At 20.3% G+C, this 24532-nt stretch overlaps 10 protein-coding genes and 1 pseudogene across 10 annotated transcripts in view; 8 read left to right on the forward strand and 3 right to left on the reverse strand.

Moving 5' to 3' along the window:
• The window catches only part of DDB_G0272909 (hypothetical protein), a gene marked incomplete at both ends in the record, with an annotated part of 1261 nt that extends 357 nt beyond the window's left edge, over positions 1-904 (forward strand). The window contains 2 exons of the mRNA XM_639751.1: positions 1-576; positions 758-904. The exon at positions 1-576 is cut by the window's left edge and continues 357 nt beyond it. Of these exons, the coding sequence (XP_644843.1) occupies positions 1-576; positions 758-904 (723 nt within the window). The remainder of the gene's footprint in view (positions 577-757) is intronic.
• A 745-nt stretch (positions 905-1649) lies between these two features.
• On the forward strand, positions 1650-5675 carry DDB_G0272666 (hypothetical protein; the record flags this gene model as incomplete). Its single annotated transcript, XM_639752.1, has 2 exons — positions 1650-1766; positions 1863-5675. 2 exons carry the CDS (start codon positions 1650-1652, stop codon positions 5673-5675), a joined length of 3930 nt encoding a protein of 1309 aa, XP_644844.1.
• A 368-nt stretch (positions 5676-6043) lies between these two features.
• Positions 6044-6298, reverse strand: timm9 (mitochondrial import inner membrane translocase subunit 9; the record flags this gene model as incomplete). Its single annotated transcript, XM_639753.1, has 1 exon — positions 6044-6298. The coding sequence occupies one exon, from the start codon at positions 6296-6298 to the stop codon at positions 6044-6046; it is 255 nt and encodes an 84-aa protein (XP_644845.1).
• Positions 6299-6759: 461 nt separating this feature from the next.
• On the forward strand, positions 6760-7349 carry DDB_G0272933 (hypothetical protein; the record flags this gene model as incomplete). Its single annotated transcript, XM_639754.1, has 2 exons — positions 6760-7128; positions 7245-7349. 2 exons carry the CDS (start codon positions 6760-6762, stop codon positions 7347-7349), a joined length of 474 nt encoding a protein of 157 aa, XP_644846.1.
• A 203-nt stretch (positions 7350-7552) lies between these two features.
• On the forward strand, positions 7553-8178 carry DDB_G0272911 (hypothetical protein; the record flags this gene model as incomplete). Its single annotated transcript, XM_639755.1, has 3 exons — positions 7553-7869; positions 7903-8017; positions 8092-8178. 3 exons carry the CDS (start codon positions 7553-7555, stop codon positions 8176-8178), a joined length of 519 nt encoding a protein of 172 aa, XP_644847.1.
• A 330-nt stretch (positions 8179-8508) lies between these two features.
• mocos (molybdenum cofactor sulfurase) lies at positions 8509-11532 on the forward strand (the record flags this gene model as incomplete). Its single annotated transcript, XM_639756.2, has 1 exon — positions 8509-11532. The coding sequence occupies one exon, from the start codon at positions 8509-8511 to the stop codon at positions 11530-11532; it is 3024 nt and encodes a 1007-aa protein (XP_644848.2).
• An 855-nt stretch (positions 11533-12387) lies between these two features.
• Positions 12388-16527, forward strand: DDB_G0272937 (hypothetical protein; the record flags this gene model as incomplete). The annotated part of the gene is made up of 1 exon (XM_639757.1): positions 12388-16527. The coding sequence occupies one exon, from the start codon at positions 12388-12390 to the stop codon at positions 16525-16527; it is 4140 nt and encodes a 1379-aa protein (XP_644849.1).
• A 407-nt stretch (positions 16528-16934) lies between these two features.
• DDB_G0272726 (hypothetical protein) lies at positions 16935-18169 on the forward strand (the record flags this gene model as incomplete). Its single annotated transcript, XM_639758.1, has 2 exons — positions 16935-17234; positions 17336-18169. The coding sequence occupies 2 exons, from the start codon at positions 16935-16937 to the stop codon at positions 18167-18169; spliced, it is 1134 nt and encodes a 377-aa protein (XP_644850.1).
• A 341-nt stretch (positions 18170-18510) lies between these two features.
• DDB_G0272724 (hypothetical protein) lies at positions 18511-18825 on the reverse strand (the record flags this gene model as incomplete). The annotated part of the gene is made up of 1 exon (XM_639759.1): positions 18511-18825. One exon carries the CDS (start codon positions 18823-18825, stop codon positions 18511-18513), a length of 315 nt encoding a protein of 104 aa, XP_644851.1.
• A 622-nt stretch (positions 18826-19447) lies between these two features.
• On the reverse strand, positions 19448-20408 carry DDB_G0272939 (hypothetical protein; the record flags this gene model as incomplete). Its single annotated transcript, XM_639760.1, has 3 exons — positions 19448-19635; positions 19765-20145; positions 20246-20408. The coding sequence occupies 3 exons, from the start codon at positions 20406-20408 to the stop codon at positions 19448-19450; spliced, it is 732 nt and encodes a 243-aa protein (XP_644852.1).
• Positions 20409-22191: 1783 nt separating this feature from the next.
• DDB_G0272817 lies at positions 22192-24360 on the forward strand (annotated as a pseudogene; the record flags this gene model as incomplete).
• Positions 24361-24532: the final 172 nt, after the last annotated feature.

Consider the following 24532-nt stretch of genomic DNA (forward strand, 5'->3'; position numbering starts at 1 on the left):
AATTCTGATCAAATTTATTTATATTATAAAACTTATTTAATTATTCATATAATTACAATATTTTCAACATTTTTTTTAATTTCAATTTCAACATTTTATTTTATTTATTATTCAAATAATAATAATTATTATAAAGAAATTTATGATGATTTTATTTTAAATAGAATTAAAAATAATAATAATAATAATAATAATAATAATAATAATAATAATAATAATAATAATAATAATAATAATAATATCGAAAGTCAAAATAATAATAATAATAATAATATTGTTGAAAAAAGAAATAAAATTTTTAATGCATTTTTTAAAATTGGATTATTGGTTATTATAATTCCAATGATTGGATTTTCAATGTATTTGGTATTTAACCCAGTTGATAGTGGTTTCAAAGAATCATTTAGAATTCAAGTAAAACAAACTCCAATTTTAAATTCATTATGTTTTGATGCAAATGGTACCTATTTTGGTATTTGTGAGATTTATTCGAATCAAAATCAAGTAAATTTAGTAAAATTAGATTTAAATTTAAAAGATAAAAATGAAAAGGATGATCAATATTTATATATTTGGGTAAGTATTTAAAAAAAAAAAATTTATTATAACAAAACAAAAAAAAAAAAAAAAGAAATTTATTAATATAATTGTTTTTTGAAATTATTTGAAAACTAACACAACCACAAATTTTATTATTTTTTTAAAAAAAATTTATTTATTTTATATTATTCTCTTTTCATTAAATTTGATTTTATAGGAAAAATATGAAGTGACCATGAACCTATTTTATTATAAAACTTATACATTAGCTGGATTAGTATTACTAACATCAACGATGATGTCAGTTTTATTTGCTTTAATTGATAAAAAGAAAATAAAATTAGGTAGAATACCAATTTCATAAAAATGAGATGAATATATAAATATATATATTTATCCATCTCATAAAAATGAGATGAATATAAATTCATATCACATAAAAAAAAGAGAAGTTAGATTTAACTGCAGTACCTACCACTCTCCCCAAGATTTTTTTTTTTTTTTTTTTTTTTTTTTTTTTTTTTTTTTTTTTTGGAATATTCTCACAAATTTGTGAACATTGCCAAGAATTTGAATTTTTTTTCTAATTTTCAAAAAAAAAAAAACCATTGTAATTTTTATATGATAATGTGATATTGGAAAAAAAAAAAAAAAAAAAAAAAACAATACATCTATGCAATTTACATATTGGTAAAATTTTATTTAGATTTATTGATTTTCTGTATGTGTGTGTGGGGTATATCTGGAAAAAATATTTAAATTTTTAATTAATTAAAATATTAAAAAAATAACTTGTTTTTTTATATGATCACTTAATTTTTTAGTGAGCTAAAAATAAATTTATTTTTAATTTTTTCTTTTTTATTTTTTGTTTTTTTTTTTTTTTTTTTTTTATAAAATTGGATTTTTTTTTTTTTTATTTATAAAATCATTTGCATGTAACAAAATAATTATAATAAAATTATTTTTATTTATTTTAAAATTATTTTTTTTTTTTTTTTCAAAAAAATAAAAAATAAAAAAATAAAATAAAACTTTTTTTTTTAACACAATAATTTAAAAATAATAAATAAATAAAAATAAATAAAATAAATAAATAAATAAATAAAATGGGTCATATAAATAATATAATATCATTACCATTTAATTTATTTAATTTATTAGATAGTTTAAATATTCAATCTTTACAACAATGTATAAAATGTACATCAAATCAAGTTTATATTGTATGTTTTTTTTTTTTTTTTTTTATTAAATATATATATATATATATTTATTAAATTTATATATTTATATATTCATATATTCATATATTTATATAGGATAAATTATCACCAATTATTAAAATTATAAATGATTTAAATCAATGTGATATTTCAATAGCAGAGATATTTTATGAAAAGATGACATTAAAATCAGAAATGTTTGATAATAGTAAAGTTAAACAATATAGCGAAGTGATAGCATTTATAAAAAAGAATCAAGAACATTTACCAATTGATAAGAAGAAAATGGTGATCGAATTCTTTGAAAAGTTAATTAAACATTGGACAACCTATAATGTCGATATTGACTCGTCATTGATTGGTTTGACACCAACTGACTCGCTAATAAATAAACTATCACAAGAGAGTAATTCCAATGAGTTATCAACAATGTTGTCTAATAAAGATATAGAGAAAATGATGAAAGATGAGGACTACATTCAAAAGATAATAAAATGGAGTTCAATTGATAATCCCACCGATTTAATGAAAGAGATTAGACATTATGCATCAATATTTCGTGGTGTTGATAAATTGAAAAAGGGGGATCTAGTAATTGTTAGATTCACTACAAACACGCAGCATCCAGGCTCGAGTTTAGCTGCAACTAATAACATATCAACTTCTGCCTCACTTTCATCATTATCAACTGGTACATTATCATCAATAACTGTAACATCCTCAAATTTCAATTCATCATCACCCATACTCTCTTCAACACCATCGCCCTCAATATCAGCGGCAGCAGCACATTCATCTTCAACCAATCTTTCAACTATAAATCTTTCAACTGTTCAAGCAAGATCAATATTTTCAAAAACTAAAATTATACCAAATAGAGTAACATCATCTTTTAAAAATAGTATGTTATCAATACCAATTATAACTTTAGATGATTATTGTAAAAAATATATTAAACCAATTGTAAATCTTTCAACCACTTCATCATCATCATCATTATCCACATCTTCAAACAATTTAACCACAAATAATAATAATAAATTTGTACTTTTAAAATCAAATTTACGTAAAGTTTTTAATCAAAAAGCACAATTTGCAAGATATTCAGGTGAAAGAGTTGGAAATTATTTAATTTGTTACTTTTCACCAGAAGAAAAAGAAGGTGTCGCTGTACCAATTGATAGTGTATTATTATTAAATAAAAGTTTATTAGAAAAGATTAAAGAAAAAGATAAAAACTATTTAAAGAAAATGATTCATCAACCATCTGATGATTTTAATAAAGAATTAGTTCAAAGAGTTAAAGAATGTACAGTTAAATATTTACATCAACTATCGGTTGATTTAAGATTCGTTCAAATGGAAACAATTAATATACCTCCAAATCTATTATCACTAAAAAAGATTAAATCAATGGGACAAAAAGTTAAATCCATTCTATCCGATAGTCAGCATCCACTCTATCAAGATCTAGATGAACAAATTAATCAAGAGATAAACTCATTCCTACTATCGATTGATACTCATCAATTTTTTATGCCAACCTATGGTAATACCATCAGTGAAATTAAAGAGAATCATCCATTATTTATAGCGAAATCAAAAATCAATCAAACTCATGGTGAAATTGAAATGGCTTTTGAAAAATTCAAATCAGAGAAACAAAACTATCTAAGTGGTACTAGAAAAGATGAGATCTCTGATTGGTGGTTAAAAAAGGTTGAAAATCGTTCAAATGATTTCTTGGAAAGACGTGGTTTCAAATTGAATGCTTTACCTGATAATTATATTGAACAACAACCAAATAATCTAAATGATATCTTTTTAAATCTTCATATTATTAAACAAGTTTTAAGTCCAAATCCTTCAAATGTAACTGTTATTATACAACCTTCTTCTTCCTCACCAACTCCTTCTTCTTCTTCCTCTTCTTCTTCTACACCGTTATCATCATCACCTCAACCTTCAATACCTTCACCAACAATGTCTCATAGAAAAAGGTCAACAAGTGGTGGTAGTCCAAGACCTCATTCTCCAGTTAGTACTTCACCAAGTAATTTTAATAATAATTTATTAAATAATGGTAATGGTAATGGTGGTGGTGGTGTATCATCTGCAATTACAACTTCAAGCGCAATAGCAAATTCAAATTCCAGTTCATCATCATCTTCTTCTTCACCAAATTCTTCACCAACATCTTCACCAACATCTACAACTGCAACTACAACTACAAATACAAATACTACGCAAGCAACAACGATACAACAACAATTACAACAACAACAACAACAACAACAACAACAACAACAACAACAATTACCACCAAATTCAGAAATTTTATCATTTTCACCATTAGAACTAATTAAAGAATTACAAAATGAAATATATCCAGTTATACATGATTTTAAAGAAAAATGTAAAGCAATCTTTTGTGATCAATTTAATTTGGAAGAATTTACAGATAATGAATCGATGCGAAACTTATTAACTGAAAGAAAGTTTTCAATGGATAAGGATCAATATGAACCATTTGAAAATATATTACATGATATAATTTATTTGGATAAAATGGAACTTATTGAATACTCAAAGGATTTAGAAAATGATGTCTCCTTTCATATTGTCCCAATTTGTGGTTTAACAATTAGCGTTTTCGCACGTTATGAAAATGAATTAAATACTGCAATTGAACTATGGTCACCTGAACAAGGTAGATATTATTATAATAAATATAATAATAATAATAATAACAACAATAACAATAATAATAATAATAATAATATAGTTGTTGCATCTGAAGAATTTGTTGATTTACCATTAAATAACAATAATAATAATAATAATAATAATAACAATAACAATAATAATAATAATAATAACAACAACAACTTTAGTAATTTCATTGGTAGACATCAATATAGTGAAAGTGATAGTCCATTATCACTCACTATAACTAGTAAACCACAATTAATGACAATTACACCATTTGTATACAATAGTGGTGGTAATAGTAATAGTAATAATAATAATAATAATAATAATAATAATAATAATAATAATAATAATAATAATAATAATAATAATAATAATAATAATAATAATAATAATAATAATAATAATAATAATAATAATAATAATAATAATAATAATAATAATAATAATAATAATAATAATATTATTATTAATAATAATATTTGTAATAATAATAATAACAATAATAATAATAGTAATAATAATAATAATTATATTACAATTTCAAAATCAAGAAATATTATAAAAGAAGAGAAATCACAATTAGTTGAAAGTATTTTAACACAATCACCAAAGATTGTAGAAGAAACAATAAAAACATTACAAACGGAAAATGATGTTGATGCAATGAAGGAGATTATTAATGAAAAGGATAATGATGGTTGGGCACCAATTCATTTCGCATGCTCAATTGGTAATGCGGAAATTTGTTTATTACTATTATCAGTACCAGGTATTGATGTTTGTTTGAAGAATAATCAAGGTGGTTCCGCATTACATTTCTTGGTTAGACATCCTTGTACTGAAAAGAGAAAAGAACTAATTGATAAATTACTTGCCCACAAGGTCAATATCAACATTGGTAGCAAATGCGGTGAAACTCCACTTCATTCTACTACACTACGTGGAAATGTTGATACTGTACACTTCCTATTAAATAGAAAAGCAAATGTTAATGCAACTACAACCAATGGTGAAACTGCCCTTCATTATGCTGTCTCTGCTGATAGAATTGATATTATCAAAGTTTTACTTGGATTTGGTGCTTTAACTAATATAGTCTCTAAAAAACGTGGTACTCCTCTTGATTTGGCAAAATCTTTAAAATATACTGAAACTATAAAATTACTTACACAACATGAAGAAATGAAAAGATAATAATAATAATAGTAATAATAATGAAATATAGTTTAAAAAATAAAAATAAACAAAACCTTTTTTGTTAAAATTAAAAAAAGAAATAATAATTGGAAACACAATTTTTTATTTATTTTTTTTTTTAAAAAAAAAAATTTCTATAAAAATAAATATATATATTAATATAAAATTATTATTATTATTATTATTATTATTATTTTAAAATATTATTATTATTATTATTGTTGTTGTTATTATTATTATTATTATTAAAACATACTCTATTTTATTTATTTTTCCTTTTTCCTTTTTTATTTTTATTTTTTTTTTATTTATTTTTTTTTTTTTTTTTTTTTTTTTTAATATATATTATATTTTGAAAGTTTATTTTAAAACATTCCTTCATTAGATAATTTCATGAAATGGTTATTTAAAGCTGAAGTGAAAAACATATTCTTTTCAACACATTTGTAAACACAGAGTTGTTCTTCATCATCTAATTTTCTAATTCTGAAATTGGTGATACAGGATTGGAAACATTTGTTGGTAAGATTAACTGATGTATCAACCATTTCAATCATTTGTAATTTATTTAATTCATTTACAATTCTTTCTTCTTCTTTTTTGCTTAATCTTCTATCCATCTTGATTTATTATTTTGATTTCCTATAAATAAGTTGAGGCAAAACGAAAATGAAAAATTTCGTTTAAAAATGTAAAAAAAAAAAAAAAAAAAAAAAAAAAAAAAAAAAAAAAAAAAAAATAAAAAAAAAATTAAAAATTAATTTCACAGCACATAATTTGTTTTCATAAGGTAATAAATTAATTTAATTTATTTGTGAAAAATAAAACATATCCTAAATTAGTTTTTGTTTTTATTTTTATATTTTTATTATTAAATGTTTTTATTAGTGTTATGATATTTTTATCCATTAGATATATATATATATATAAATATGAGAAAAAAAAAAAAAAAAAAAAAAAAAAAAAAATTAAAATTTTAATTTTATTAACACAATTTTTCTTTTTTTTCTTTTTTTTCTCACAAATGATTCATGAATATTATTTAAAGGTATAAAAAGAAAAACAAATAAATAAATAATAAATGAGTCATTTTCAAAATAATCCTTTTTCAAATAATAGTAGAGGAAGTTCAGGTAGTTATGGTAGTTTAAATAATAATTATAATAATAATAATAATAACAGAAGGACTATCATTCAAAATGGACAAGTTAGACAAATAAATACAACACATAGAAGTAATGAACCAAAGGATGATGTAGATATACAATTTCTTACATTTTTTACAGTTGATAGTTTTAAAAGAATGGGAAAAAATTATTGGAAATTATTAGTAAAAGTGCTACTTTGGATGGCAATTCAATATTATTTCATTAAAATAGAATTTGGTGCAGTTTTTTTTGTTTTTTCTTGTTTTGCATTAATATTATTGAATCTTGGTAAAAGAGATAAAGTAAGTTTAATTTAAGGATATCCTGCGTATATATATTTATTTATTTTTTTATTTTTTTATTTTTCATTTTTTTTTTAAAAATCATAACTAATTATATTTAATAACTATTTATATAGAATTCATTAAGTGCATACAATGTTTTCAATAAAAACTTTGAAAATATTTTATTAAGTAAGAGTAAAGAAAGTTTGGAAAGGGATTTAGGTAGAAATACGATGTAAAATTGAAATGGTTTATAAATAAAGCTTTAATAACCCATTCATTAAAAAAAAAAAAAAAAAAAAAAAAAAAAAAAAAAATACAAATAACTTTATATTCAGATGCACACTATTAATAGTAAAAGCAAAAAATAAATAGGAATAATTTAATATATATGTATTATTTCATTTATTTATTTATTCATTAAGATTATAGGTAATTGATAATGTTTTATGATAATATAAAATATTACCAATATTCATTTAGGGAAGGATTTTGTAGTGGAAATGGAATAAATAAAATAAGTTGCATTTTTGGTAGTAGTATATTTGATGGTGTGGGTGGCATTGGTAGAAATGGAGATGATAATGGTGGTGGTGGTGGTAGAGTATTAAGAAGAAGAAGGGATAATAATGATATTAATAGAATTATTGGTGATGGTGGTGGTGGTGATGGTGATTTAATTTTAAATGAAGAGGATGAATTTATTGATGAAGTGGATATTATGTGTATTAACTTTTTTAATTTAAAAAATTTTAAAAAGTTAATAAAACATAATATTCATTTTATCATTAGATTTTTTGCTTTAATAATATTACAGTATTTATTTGTTAAATTTTTTGGTCCAGTTTGTTTTGTTTTTACTAGTTTTTTTTTAATATTTAATAATCTTGGAAAAAAAAAATCAAAGGTAAAAAAAAACAAAAAAAAAAAAAAAAAGTTTTGTTTAGAAAATCTAATTAAAAAAATTATTATTAATAACAGGATGAAATTAGTGCATATAGTGTTTTTAATAAAAATCATTCAAATCTTGTCAAAGGGCCAAATTTGATTGCCATAAATTTTGTTTAACATTAAAAATTGGGACACTCAAATTATATAAAAAAAAAAAATGAAAAAAGGTGAAAATAAAAAATTCTTTTTTTAAACCTTTTTTTTTTTTTTTTTGTGGTTTTTAAAAACAGATATTTTTTTCAATTGTTTTTTTTTTTTTTTTTTTTAATTTCAAATTAAAAATGATTTTTAATTTTTTAATTTTTTAATATTTTAATTTTTTTTCATTTATTTATATTAAAATATTTTCATTTATATAATTTGTATTTATTTAAATGTATTATAATTTATAAATATATAATTTTAATTAAGTAATAACAATTAATAATAATAATAATAATAGTAATAATGTTAATATTTATAATATCAATAATAATTACTATTGCCTCAATAATATTTTTATTTGAAACTGTATTTAATAAAAATAGTAATACTATAAATAATAATAATAATAGTAATAATAATAATAATAATAATAATAATAATAATAATAATAATAATAATAATAAAAATAATATAAAAGAAAACAACATAGACAAAAATAAAGAAATTAAAATAAAAGAAAAATTAATTTTAAATAATAATGACCCAAAAGAGAACGATTTAAAATATAAAGAAGAATTTAATAATTTTTTAAATAAATTTTCAAAAAATCAAGAATATGGTTATAAAGATAATTTAATTGATAATGAATTAAGAAATCATTATAATAATAATAATAATAATAATAATAATAATAATAATAATAATAAAGATGATCAATTTCCAAAATTAAAAGACATAGTTTATTTAGATCATGCAGCGAGTACATTAGCATCAATGAATCAAATTGAAGAGATATCAAAAGAGTTAAAGAATTCAATGTTTTGTAATCCACATAGTGTTAATCCAATTGGACTAAAAACCAAAGAAGAGGTTGATTCAATTAGAGAGAACATATTAAACTATTTCAATGCACCCTATAGACAATATAGTGTAATATTTACAAGTGGTTGTACTGATAGTTTAAAAAAAGTTGGTGAATATTTTGCATGGACTAAAAATAGTAAATTCTATTATTCATTAGAATCTCATAATTCATTATTGGGTATAAGAGAATATGCATGTGAATCAATTGGTGGAAGTTCAACCACCTCATTTCAACCAATACCCTCATTATATTTTAAATGTAATAATAATCAATTTAACGATATTTTAGAGATTATTGGTAATAATGATGATAATAATAATGAATCATATAGTTTATTTGGATATCCAGGACAATGTAATTATTCAGGTACGAAATATCCATTAGAATTAATAAATAGAATTCAAAAGAAGTATCCAAAATGTAAGGTGTTACTTGATGCAGCGAGTTTAGTATCAACATCATCATTTGATTTAACAAAGTATCCAGTTGATTTTATGACAATTTCATTCTATAAAATGTTTGGTTATCCAACTGGTATTGGCGCATTAATTGTAAAGAATGATAGTGGTGAGAAATGTTTAATCAATAAAAAGTATTTTAGTGGTGGTACAGTTAATGTTTCAATGGCACAGGAAAGATTTCATGTTGATAGACCCTCATTAAGTGAAAGATTAGAAGATGGTACTATTAATTTCATGAATATAATTTCATTAAAACATGGTTTCAATATTATAAATAATCAATTAGGTGGTATTGATAATGTTAAATTACACACATTTTCATTGACTCAATATTGTAAAGAGGAAATGTTGAAATTGTATCATAGTGATAATTCAAAACAACAACAACTTTGTATAATCTATTCAGATAATCATTTTAAAGATTCAAGTAAACAAGGTTCAATTATTAATTTCAATATATTTAGATCAAATGGTGAATTATTTGGATATAATCAAGTTGAAAAGTTAGCATCATTATCATCGATTTATTTAAGAACTGGTTGTTTTTGTAATCCTGGTGCATGTCATGGTTATTTAAATCTATCAAAAAAAGATATTGAACAACATTTAAAAGATGGTCATGTTTGTTGGGATTCAAAAGATATATTAAATGGTAAACCAACTGGTTCAGTTAGAATCTCATTTGGTTATATGAATAATTTTAATGATGTTTATAAATTCATTAATTTCTTAAAATCAAATTTTATAAATGATCATAAATTTGAAAAAGAAGTTATAAAATCAAATAAAAAAATTAATAATAATCTTTGTGATATTAGTGATAATATTAGTTGTAGTGGAAGTTGTGGTGGAAGTTGTGGTAGTAGTGGAAGTGGTATTGAGGATTACCAAGTTCAATATAGTAATAATATAAAAGAAGAAAAAGAAGAAGAAGAAAAAGAAGAAATTGAAAATTTAAAAAATGAAAAAGATAATGATGAAGTTTTATTATCAGAAATTTATATTTATCCAGTTAAATCATGTTCAGGACATAAAGTTGTAAATGATAAATGGGAATTAGTACCATCAGGATTAAAATATGATAGAGAGTGGACAATTATTGATCAAAGTGGAAATTATATAAATCAAAAAAAGTTACCAATTTTAGCATTAATTCAAACTGAAATCGATTTAATTAATGATAAATTAATTTTAACAGCACCAGAGATGAAAGTTTTATCAATACCATTATCTTATTATCCAATATCTGCTTTTGATCAAATTCAAGTTTGTGGTGATAAAGTTGATGGTTTATTATATGGAGATAAAGATTTCTCAAATACTAGTGGTAGTAGTGCTGGTAGTGGTGGTGGTGGTGGAGGTAATATTGATAATATTAGTGAATGGTTATATCAATTTATAGGTAAAAGATGTTATTTAGTTAGAAAATCACCAGAATCACATAGAAAATCAAAAGTTGACTCATCAAATGAAATTTCATTTGCAAATGAATCACCATATCTTTTAATTAATGAAGAGAGTGTATCAGATTTAAAAAAGAGAATTATAAAGGATAACCCTGATAGCGTACCTTCTGATTGGAATTGGATAAGTAAACATAGTTTTAGAGCAAACTTTATCATCACTGGTGGTAAGGCTTATCAAGAAGATCTATGGTCACAATTTCAATTAATTAGTAAACAACAAAATGATACCACTCAATCATCATCGTCACCGTTAGTATTTAATTCAGTTGGTGATTGCAATAGATGTAAAATGATATGTATTAATCAAAAGATGGGTATTGAAGAAAGAGAGCCATTATCAACTTTAGCATCCTATAGAAGATCAGGTGGTAAAATTATATTTGGCCAACATTTAAATTTTGCTGATTCAATCAAAAGAAATAATTCTCATACAAATGATACAGCTTTAAGTAGTAATGAATCTTCAATCTCATCTTCAAATCCAATATTTTTACATGTTCCAAGTAAATTAAAAGTTTTATCAGAGAGATATTAATAAAAATTGTGATATTGTAATTTCAAAAATAATTACATTTATTTGGTTTTTTTTTATTATTTTTATTATTTTTATTATTATTATTATTATTGATCTGAAGTTTCAAAAGTAATTCCAAAAAAAAAAAAATAAAATAAAATAAAATAAAATAAAATAAAAAAAAAAAAATAAAAAAAACAATAAATCTTTAATTCTATGTACAATTTTAATTACAACTGATTTTTGATATTATTTTTTAACTGGGGTTTCTTGAACAATTGCTCTTTTCTTGATTTGTTTTAAATTGAAAGGTTCTTTTGTTTTGATATCTAATTTTATTTCTTTTCCCTCAGTCGAATTGATTGATAAAGGTACGACAAATCTTGTTTGTATATAAACTTATATTTTACAATTTTTTTTTTATAATTATTAAATAGTTGGATATATAAAAGATTGAAGTGCAAAATTATTATTAAAAAAAAAAGATAATAAAACTTTTTAGGTCAAAGAAAAAAAAAAAAAAAAAAAAAAAATTTATAAAAATTTAATGAATCATTACAAAACATCTGTCTGGACAACAAAATTGACCGATTTTAATTTAGTGAGAACCTTTTGTTTTATTTTCAATAATTTCTTTTTTTTAAAATTATATAATTATTCACTTAATTAATTAATTAATTAATTAATTAATTAATTAATTATTTAATAAAAAAATTATTTAATTAATTATTTAATATTTAAATTTTTTAATTAATTTTTTTTTTTTTTTTTTTTTTTTTTTTTTTTTTTTTTTTTTTTTTTCACTTCCCAAAATTTTTTATTTTTTTTCTTTTTTTTTTATCAATTTTTTTTTTTTTTAATAATATATTTTTATAAATGAATAATAATAATAAAAATAATTGGGAGTTATTATTTTGGAAAGTAATAAAAAACAAATTTCTATTTAGATTAATTTTAAAAGAAATTAAAAATGATAAAATTCAATTTAATAGAACTGATAAATATTCATGCAATAATAGAATTGGATTTAATATAATAAAATCATTAAGATGGTTACTTGAAAATAAACAATTCTCACTATTAAAAGATAAACTAGTTAATAATAAATACCTTCAAATTGATAAAGGAGCAATAGATTATTTCATTAGAATAGTTGATTCAATCGATTTAATAGAATTATTATTTAAAAAGAAACAAAAACAATTATCAATAATAGATTTAATTAAATCATGTATTGAAAATAAAAATGAAACGATTTTAAAATTTATTTTAAAAAAAAGAAAAGAACAAGCCTCTTTATTTAGTAATAATAATAATAATAATAATTTTTACCCAATTTATCCATCAACTATTTTATTTGCAATTCAAAGTTCACCAAAATCAACAGTAGAACTATTAATTAATGAATTAACAGAAAGAGAGAAATTAATAATAATGCCACCAATTAATGAAGAAGTTATAAGAGCAGCACATTCAAATCCTTGTCATACATATCAAATGTTTGAATATATATTCCAAGAGAAATCATTTAATCCAATACCAAATACAGAAAAGAATAAATTATCATATACAGATTTTAATTATTATGAATCAAACGAACTAAAATTAAAATTCTTAGAAATGAAATTAGTTTATAAACCAAAAAATCAAATCACTTTTGAAAATATAACAAACCTAAAAGAAGATGAATTAAAATTAATTGTTTTAATTTTAAAAAATCTTAATAATAATAATAGTAGTAGTGAAACTGATAGCAATGATAATGATATTAGTGATAATAATTTAATAATAATAAAAGATAAAAATGAAAAAGAAATAAAAGAAGATCAAGAATTTTCTTTATTACCAAAAGAAGAAAGAATAAAAAAATTAAAATTATTTATTATAACAGAACTAAATTCAGATAAACTTTATTTAAATTATTTACTAGAATATGATGAAATAGTACCAAATTATAAAATTAATGTTTTATCATTATATGCATTTAGTAGATTCAATTTAACTGCATTAGATTATTTATTAAATTATTTACCAAATAACCTTGAACCAAATTCAGAAATTAATAATAATATTAATAATAATAATAATAAAAATAATAATAATAATAATAATAATAATAATAATAATAATAATAATAATAATAATAATAATAATAATAATAATAATAATAATAATAATAATAATAATAATAATAATAATAATAATAATAATAATAATGGTATACCAAATGTATCAATTTATTTAGAGTATTTAAAAGATAGAATAAATGAACTAATTAAAGATAATCAAATTAATATAATTAAAGAATTCATTAAAAAAATATATAGAGATGATTTAGATAATGAAACAACAACAACAACTACTACTACTACTACATTAATTAAAAATTGTAAATCATTTAAAGAACAATTAAAAAGTCAATGGAGACCAATAATAAAATTATTTTTATTAAATCCAAAAATACCAATTGATTTATTAGATTTCATTATAAATGAAACAACAGATTTCCCAATGGAAAAATTCTTAAATCAATCTCCAATTGAAATAGTACCATTTTTAAAATATAAATGGTATGTCGAATCTGTATTATTAAATAAATTCAAAATGGGTTCAATAGATTCTAGTAAAAAATTTGATACAAGACTTTATAATCAAATTCCACCATTGAATCAAAATGAAATCATTGATCTAGTAATTGCAAATAAACAATTTTATCAATTTGAAAATAATAATAATAATAATAATAATAGTAATAATAGTAATAATGGTAAACTAAATAAATTAAATTTTAAATCGATTGATAAATTAAATTATTTCATTAAAAGTTATCATCAACAGCAACAACTACAACAACAACTTAAAAATAATGAAAAACAAACAGTAGTAGATCTTGAAAATAGTGATAATTTTAAATTAGAATTACCAAAAGAATGTTATTATAAACCATTTTTTAAAGCATTATCAATGTGTGATATTGAATCAATTAAATTAATTGAACCAGTTTTTAATACACCAATATTACCCTCAGTTTACCAATTTGGTTGTTTTAGTATTATTGAATCACTTGAAAATTATCAAAATTTATTCAATTATTTATTTAATAATAATAATAATAATTCTTCAAATTATTTTAAATATATTTTCTTTGATTATTTAACAGAATTTTTTAATGGATTTACAATTGAAGAAATTATAGAGAATAATATTAAAATCAATTTTAATAAATTCCCTCAACAATCTATTCAATTATTAATAAATTCAATTTTCTTAAAACAAAATTTAGATTTAATTAAATTTATTTGTTCTCAATTAAATTTTAAACAACTTTATGAAACCTATCCAGAAGAATTCTTTCGAACGTCTACATATTCAATTTTTAATAATAATAATAATAATAAAAAAGAAAATTATGGTTTTAGTAAAATTTCAGCTTCAATCTCTATTAATAAATATAGTTTTAGACATTCTTTGAAATATTCAAAAATTAAATCAATAATTGATTATTTAATATCAGTTTTTATAAATAATAATAATAATAATAATAATAATAATAATAATAATAATAATAATAATAATAATAATAATAATAATAATAGTAATAATAGTAATAATTTAAAAAATTGTGAATTAGTTACAACTATATTTAAATTATTATATAGAATAATTTTATCAAGTATAGATATGAAATTTGAAGATATTGAAGAAATTCAAAAAATTTATGAAAAGATTGGTTTAAAAGAAATAATAGATTCGGATTCAAATATAAATGAAGTTTATTATTTAATATTAAAGGATTTAAGATATGGTAAATACCTTTTCTTAAAAAGAACAAATCCATTAGAAAAATTATTATTTAATCTTTGTCGTGGTAATGATCAAAATTATTCAATTTTTAATTCTGATATTGATAATATTAATGTTATTAATAGTAATAATAATAATAACAATAATAATAATAATAATAATAATATTAATAATGTAATATCACTTGAATTTGTTAAGAATTCAACATTTGAAGAAATATTTTTAAAATTAAAAAGATTATTATCATATTATAATGATTCATCATATACCAATAATAATAATAGTAATAATAATAATAGTAGTTATGATAATAATAATAATAATAATAATAATAATATTGATAATTCAAATATTTCAACAATAAAGATTCTAAGAAATTTAAGAGAAGATTATTTATTTTTATTGGAATGTAATGAAATTAGAACATTTTTAAATCTTGTTAAAAGACATTCTTATAATAGTGAAATCTCAAGATTATTAGATTTCTTTGAAGTTAAAAACTCTTTGATAAAGGTATTGGATAAACAATCAATTTCAAAATTATTAGCATTTGAAATTCAAGATTATAATATTGTAAATTATTTTGAACAATCATTCAATGAATCAAGATTAGATTTAATTAAATATCTTTTAAAAATTAGTAATTGTACTTTAGTTTTTGGTCAAATCAATTCAATTAGTGAATATCATTTTCAATCAATCTTTAAATCAAATCAAATTGATATTGTTAATTACTTATTAAAAAATTATAAATTTTTAATTGATAAATTTCAACCATCAAACAATAATAATAATAATGATAATAATAATAATAATAATAATAATAATAATAATAATAATAATAATAATAATAATAATAATAATAATAATAATAATAATAATAATAATAATAATAATAATACCACTACAATTAATAGTATGAAAGATAATTTAAGTGGTGGTAATGATAAAATTTCAACAACTTTTAATATTTGTTTTTATAGTGGTTTTATTGAAATCTGTGAATTATTATTATCATCATATTCTTCAATTTTATCGATTAAATCCTCAAATATTATTGAAGCAATTAAAAATGATCAAATTATAATTATACTTTATTTCATAAATAATAATATTATTAATTTTAATAATGACATATTATCAAATGATCAAGTTTTAAATATTTTATCTAATCATAAGGATTTTAAATATTTATTGCAGTTACAACAATAATAAAAATTAAATAAAAAAAAAAAATAAAAAAATTAAAAATTAAAAAATCTAAAAATAAAAAAAAAAAAAAACTCCATCTTTTAAAACACCAAAAGATTTCGTCAAAGATATTTTTTTTTTTTTTTTTTTCGTGCAATCTTAAGTCAAAACACCCAATAATTTTATTTTTAATATTTTATATGTAACTTTCAAATTTTTTTTTTTTTTGAAAAAAAAAAAAAAAATAAAAATAAAAAAAAAAAAATAATAAACAAAAAAAAAAATAAATAAAAAATATTGGGCTCGAAATCAAACTTTACTCGAAAAACATTTCACTAAGTCGAAAATTATCCTATCTTACTCTGAATTTAATTTTTTTAAAACAAAAATTAAAAAGAAAAAAAAAAAAAAAAAAAAAAAAAAAAAAAATGTTTGGCTCGAAATCGAACTTTATTTTATTAATAATAACAACATTAATTTGTATTTCATTGACTCACTGTAAATCATTCACACCTTCGTTACTATCCTCTTCTTCATCATCATTTTCTTCTTCTTCTTCTTCAAAAAATAAATATTTATATTCAATTTCAAGTGTAAACCCAAATATAGAATCAGGTCAAATTGTTTTAGTTATAGACCCATTAACAAATGAAGTTATTAAAAATAAAACAGTTTATATACCCTATCGTATAATAGATTTATTAGATGTTGATGAGAGTTCAAATAGTGTAAATTTTATTTTTTTTTATTTTTATTTTTTTTTATTTTTTTACTTCTCAAAAATTTTACTGACCTTATTTTTTTTTTATTTTTTTATTTTTTTTTTTAGTTATTATTTTTTTGTTTAATTAATGATGCAAAAAATTTATTATTATCATTAAATTTAGATACATTTGAATTTAAAGAGATTGGTGGAACTTATGGTGGATGGGATTATACATATGCTAGACAACCTTATATCTTTGTAAATGATAATGTATTCTTACCAGCGAAATTATCATTTTATAATGCTACAGGTTTAACAGTACTTCATTGGGATTTCACAGATAAGAATTCAAAGGGTGGATCATTTAAAGTCATTGAGATTCCAATCGATGATTTCGATGTAGAATCTGGAATTCCATCAATGGGTGGATACGATTATGTGAATGATTTATTATATGTAACTTATCAATCTTTAAATGACCTTTCAGAGAATAACTCAACATCAATTGTTTGCTTTAACCCATTCTCAAGTGACACAAATTCAACTCATAAAATTCATACTGGTATTACCGATTTAATTCCAGGTTATATTCATTTACTTTTCACTGATCAAAATGAAGGTGGTTCTCTTTATGCTCTTTCAAAATCATTCAATACTCAAAGTTCAATTGAAGTTTGTAAAATCAATTTCCAAACTAATAATTGTGATCAAATTTTATCAAAAGAAATGGGTGCCTATTATAATAGTTTCGATTATAGACCTTATTTCATTGGTGGTCCCCAAAATTCTGATTTAATCCTTTTGGAATTCACTGAAAAAAATGCAAAACCTTTTATAAACTTTCAATCTGTAAATTTATTAACTTGGAATGAATCTTCTCCAACTTTACTTTCAAATTATTGGACCTCAACTTTTGGTCCAACTTATTTAACTTTTACTTTTTTCGCTTATATTTAAAATAATAACAATAATAATAATTATATAAATAAAACAAAAAAACAAAAAATAAAAAACCACCAAATTTATTTATATGTTTAAAAAATAAAAAAAACTCTTTTTTTAATTATCTTTTATAATATTTTAAATTTAAATTAAAAAGTAAAAACAATTTTTTATTTATTTATTTTAATTTTTTTTTTTAGAAATATATATTTTACAGTTTTTTTTTTTTTTTTTTTTTATTTATTTTTTTTGTTTTTTTTGTTTTTTTTTTTTTGTTTAGTTCATAATACAGTTTTAATTGTATATATGTAATAATACTATATATAATCTATTTGATTTCTTGATAGCTAAACTATTTAAAAGAAGTGACCATGGTGATGACCGTGGTGGTGACCGTGGTGGTGATGGTGACCAGTTTCATAGACGACTGTGGTAGTTGGATAAACCATTGGTTGTGGGACCATAACTGGAGCGCCCATCATTGGTGGTGGGACCATAACTGGAGCACCCATCATTGGTGGTTGACCGTAGATTGGCATTGGTTGAACCATTGGTTGGACCATTGGTTGGACCATTGGGACGACTGGAGCACCATAAACGCCGGTGGTGTAGGTAATGGTATCATGATGGTGATGACCGTGATGACCGTGATGATGATGATGATGACCCATTTTGTATATATTTATATGTGTAAAATTTTATTTGTTTAAATAATGTGAAAGAAAAAAAAAAAAATTGAAAAAAAAAAAAAAATTGTTTTTATATTTATTTTATTTTTTTTTTATTTTTTCTATTTTTTTTTGAGAAATTAAAAAAAAAAAAAATAAAAAAAAATAAAAAAAAAAAAATATTTTTAACGCCCTTAGCGATCTCTTGTTTTTTCTGGTGACTTGTAAAATTAAACAAAAAATAAAACTTATCTTTATTTTTCATTATTTTTTATTTTTTTTCCCATATTTTTTAAAAATAATTCGAAAAAAATAATTATTACATATTATAATAATATGTAGTAAAAAGAAAAAAAAAAAAAAAAAAAATTGATGTTTTTTAAAAAGTGGTAAAATTTTGTGTGGTTTGAATTATTACCACTTTTAAAATAAAAATAAACTTAAATTTAGTTTTTATTTTTCAAATAATAAAATAAAATGAAATAAAATAAAATGAAAAAAACAATAAAATAAATAATAAAATTATAAAGGTAATTTTAGATGCAATATAAAATTTATTTTATTTTAATACATTTTATTACATTATATTTTAATTTATTATTTGTTTTATTTTATTATTTTTTTTTTAATTACTTTCAATATTATGATATCCTCCATTGCCATTAATTTTTTTGATGGATTTACTAAATTCAATATTTAATGTTAGATTTGAAAATTCATAAAAGAATGTCACCATATATGCAAATATAGATAATGCCGACATAATTTCAAAAATTGCTGCCAAGTTATCGATAAAAAATTGTGTAATAATATCTTAAATAAAAAATAAAATTAAATATTAATATATTTATATAAAAAAAAGAAAAGAGAAAACAGGAAAAAAAAAAAAAAAAAAAAAAAAAAAAAAAAAAAAAAAAAATAAATATAAAAATTAAAACTTACAACCAATAAATAAACAAGATATACAAATTAATATTTTTCTAATTATTAAAACTTTCAAAGGAATATCACTTGAATTTTTAATATCTAGTATAGTTTGAGTTAATAAATAAATAAAACCACATAAAAAAAACAATGCTGCAAAGATAACATGAACAAGGTTTGCGTTATGAAATTGAAAAGATGATACACCATGCATTGATAAACCACTAATGAATCCCATTGATGTTGAAAATCTATTGAATCTTAATTCTTTTTTCTCTTTTTTATCATCAAAATATTCCTTTTCAATTATATTATTCTTTATAATTAAATGTTTAATAAATACCACAATAATCATTAAAAATGCTATAATTGATAATCCAAATGTTCCAATACAACTTTCTTTTTTTTTTTTTAAAAAAAATAAAAAAAAAAACAATTAGAATTTTTGTTTAATGATAACTCAATGATTAAATTATATTTCATTTATATATATACATACCTGGGGCAAAATCGATTGTATCACTTATATATGGAATAATTTGATCATCATCTCCACGTACTTCAGTTATAGCATATGTGGTGATGAATGTAATCGGAACAATTAAAGATATTATACATAATATATAAAAAGGTTTTATTTGTGTAGTTTTTGATGAAATCATGAAAAAAAAAAAATAATTAATTAAGCATTTGAAAAAAAAAAAAAAAAATTAACTAAAAAAAAAAAAAATTGAAACAGAGTTCCACCTTTTCAACAAATTTTGAAAAAAAAAAAAAAAAATTAAAATCCAATTCCACCGAGTATTATTTAATTATTTAATTATTTAATTAATTATTCTGGTAATTCAAATAAAAATTAAAATACAATTACACCGAGTATTATTTAATTATTTAATTATTTAATTGTTTATTCTGGTAATTCAAATAAAAATACAATTGATGATGACAAACCAATAATGAAATCAAAAATGAATCCAAAAAGAATAATATAAATTTTATTTTATTTATAATTTTATTCTCAAACAATTTTAATTATTTAGATTAATCTATTATTTTAGATCTAAAATAAAAATAACATTCCCACCAAAAACAATGATTGAGTATGTATAAAAATGATTATTTTGAGTGGATTTGTGTTTAAAATATAATATAATAAATTTTGTACTTGTTTTTAATAATCATTTTTAAAAAATATATTTTTTTTTTTCTTTTATTATATTATTATTTATTTTTTTAATATTTTTTTTATTTTTTAATTTTTTATATAATAATAAATATTTTTGTTTTTTTTATTAAGTGTGTGATTGGGAATTTAAATTATAATTTAAATTATATATAAATTAAAAATATAAACACTTCTCATAAACTACTTTTTATGGCAATGGGTGAAAAAAAAAAATAATATTCATTTAATTAAAAAAAAACACACCCTAAAAAAGTTTAATATGAATAAATAGTATTTCAATATGATGAAAGAAACATCGAGTGGTGAGTGTGGTAAACTTAACACAGTGTTTAATAAACATGATGAGAAATATTGAAAATCATACAACAAAACTGATAAATTACTAGGATGTGTGAGTGTGTTGAAAAACATTTTCAATAAATAATGTGATTATTTTTTAATTCAATATTGAAGCATTACCTTATTATTATTATTTTTTTTTTTTTTTTTTTTTTTTTTTAATTCAATATTGAAGCATTACCTTATTATTATTATTTTTTTTTTTTTTATTTATAATTTTTTTTTATTTATTCCTAATCATAACACTATAAATATTTATATTTTTTTTATTATTGAAGCTTTACATTATTATTTTAAATATATTTTTTTTTAATTGATTTTTATTTTAAATCATAAACATTAATAATAAATTAATAAACACATTCTCAAAAAAAAAAAATTTTAATATTAAAAAAAAATCAAAAATGAAAATTATTATATTATTTTTTATATTATATTTAGTTTCTGTTACGCTCGGAGTTTTAATTGAACCAGTTTTCAAGGGCAAATATTTAATATTTAAAAATAATTTTAAAAATTCTTTTGATGGCAATCTAATTCACCATTATTATCAGATACACATGCCAACACTTGACCATGTAAATTTTTAGCAATATCAATTGTCATGACAGCAGCGCATGTTCTTGTTGTGCTATTATTTTTACATTCAAAAACCAAGTCATAGATAAAATCTTGAAAATTTCATTTTTGAAAATATGTACTATCAATATCATATGTATATTCCAATGATTGTTTTGTAATTTTAAAATCTGAAATTAAAATAAAATTATTAGAAAAAATTAGTGTTGGAGATATCGATATCTTTTAAAAAAACACAATGTATCGACAAATGATTTATCCTATTTAGTTTTTTATCGACTCAATTTTTAAAAACAAATAAAATGAGGTAGTTATTAATTTTAAATTATTTTGTTAAAAAAATGCAACTCTTTTTTTTTTTTTTAGGTAATCCTTTAGGTGACTCAATAGATGCTACAAATTTATTACTCGATTATAAAGGTGGTTGTGGTACGAGAATAATTCAGTGGCCAAACGGTTATAAATATAGCTTTAATCATTCTAATCCAGTAATTGATAATATCTCTATTGAAAGCTCATCTTTTATATCACTTGGTCATAATTTTTGTAATAGTCCCGAGTCAATTCAAGTTTATTTAGATGGTGTTCAAATTGATAAATCAAAAATAAAATAAAATCAATTGATCATGAACAATTTGAAATTATTTACAGTCAAGAACATTCAAAATCCATCATTGTGAAAATTGTCTCTGGTGGACTTGAATCAAACAAATTCAAATTAGACTACAAACCAATGCCATTAAAAATTAATAGTGTTCCAAGATTAAAAGGTGGTTCAATTACAATAATTGGTGAAAGATTATCATCACAAGTAAATAATTCAACAATCATTGTTAAAATTGGTCAATATGATTGTAAAAATGTAATCTCATCAAAAAATGAAATTCTATGTAATTTAGAATCGGTTTCAAATGTTGAAAAAGTCAAATTGGTAGATTTACCAGTTAATATCTCAATAAATGGCATTTTTAATGAAAATAATTTATTATTCTCATTCGATACTCCAATAATATCAGATTTTATACTTCCTCAAGGTGAAGTTAAATTAGTTGGCCATTGTTTTGGTTATTCACAAATAACTCAAATTAATATTGACAATGTATTACAATCCAACATAACAATTAATATAAATGAAAAAGAAACAACACTTTTATTTAAGCCAATTCTTCCAATTAAAAAATCAAAGTTATATATAATTGTCAATGGTACAAAATCAAATACTATTGAAATTGATTCATCATTTTTTGTAAAAAGTGTTCCATCATCACCTTCAGTAAATGGCCAAACTGTAAACTTTACACTTTTCAATATAAACACAAATAATTTTAATGCAACACCAATTATGACTTTTCAAGATAATAGTTCAATTAAATCAACTGATTATAAAAATTCAAATGAATATTCCACTCATATATACTCTTTTGAAATTCCAAAAAGTTGTGGTAGAAATGAAATTACAATAAACAAGTTTACAATTGTTCATTTATAAAATATAAATCTATCTCTTGTGATATTAAATTAGAAGGTCCGTTTGATCAACTTTGTAAAATCAAATTTAATGGTAAAGATGAGGAGAACAACATTTCAATATCATATTATCCTCCATTAGTATTAAATTCAACAACGATTTCAAATTCATCGATTGGTGGAATTATTACAATTTTTGGTAATGAATTTTATAATGAAATTGATTTAATTACAGTTGGTAAAAGCAAATGTTTAAACTCTACATTTATAAATTCAACATCAATTTCATGTTTTGTGGAACCTTCAAATTTTATTATTAATCAAGCCAAACAACAACAACAACAACAATATGTTAACATTACAATTAATGGTAAAAGTGGTGGCAATAATTTAAATATTTATTTTGATAATTCATTTATTGAAGTTAAAAATTAATCAAGCGAAAATGATAAAAACAACAACAACAACAACAATGGTAGAAATAAAATTAATGATGATAGTAAAACTGATGGTAGAAGTTTGTATGAAAAATATAAAAAATATTTTATAGCACCTATAATAATCGTTAGTTTGTCATTAATTATAGTTGCCTTTAAACTTATACTTTACTTTAATAGAAAAAATGGGCTGTAGTCTATTGGAAATATATTATAAAAGAGAAAATAAAAAAATTTAAAAATAGAAAAGAGCAAAAATGTATAGATGGTATGAGAGAAATATTAAATAATGCAGAGAAAAATTTTCCTGACATAAAATTAGATAATGTAATAACTTATAAAAAGTATAAAATGCCACAAGAAAAAAGTGTAGAAGGAGAACTAAAAGAACAAGCACCTCCTCTAAGTGAATATGACCAATTTCCAAGTTATTATTTACATTCACCAAAAGATTCACAACCTTCAAATCAAATTGAAACTTTACCAAAAGATTCACCTCCTCCAAATCAAAATGAAAAATTAACAGAAGATTCATTACCACCTTCAAATCAAATTGAAACGTTACCAGAAGATTCATCACCACCTCCAAATCAAACTGAAAAATAACAGACAATTCATCATCTCGAGATGGACCATCAAGCTCTTCATAATTTCTTTTTTTTCTTTACTGGACCACTTTCTGTATTTTTAATAATTACAGATTGGAACCCACCAAAGCTATTACTATTATTATTATTGTTGTTGTTGTTGTTATTATTTGTAGTATTCATACCACTTG

This window comes from Dictyostelium discoideum (assembly GCF_000004695.1).
Source record: "Dictyostelium discoideum AX4 chromosome 2 chromosome, whole genome shotgun sequence".
Taxonomy (NCBI): Eukaryota; Evosea; class Eumycetozoa; order Dictyosteliales; family Dictyosteliaceae; genus Dictyostelium; species Dictyostelium discoideum.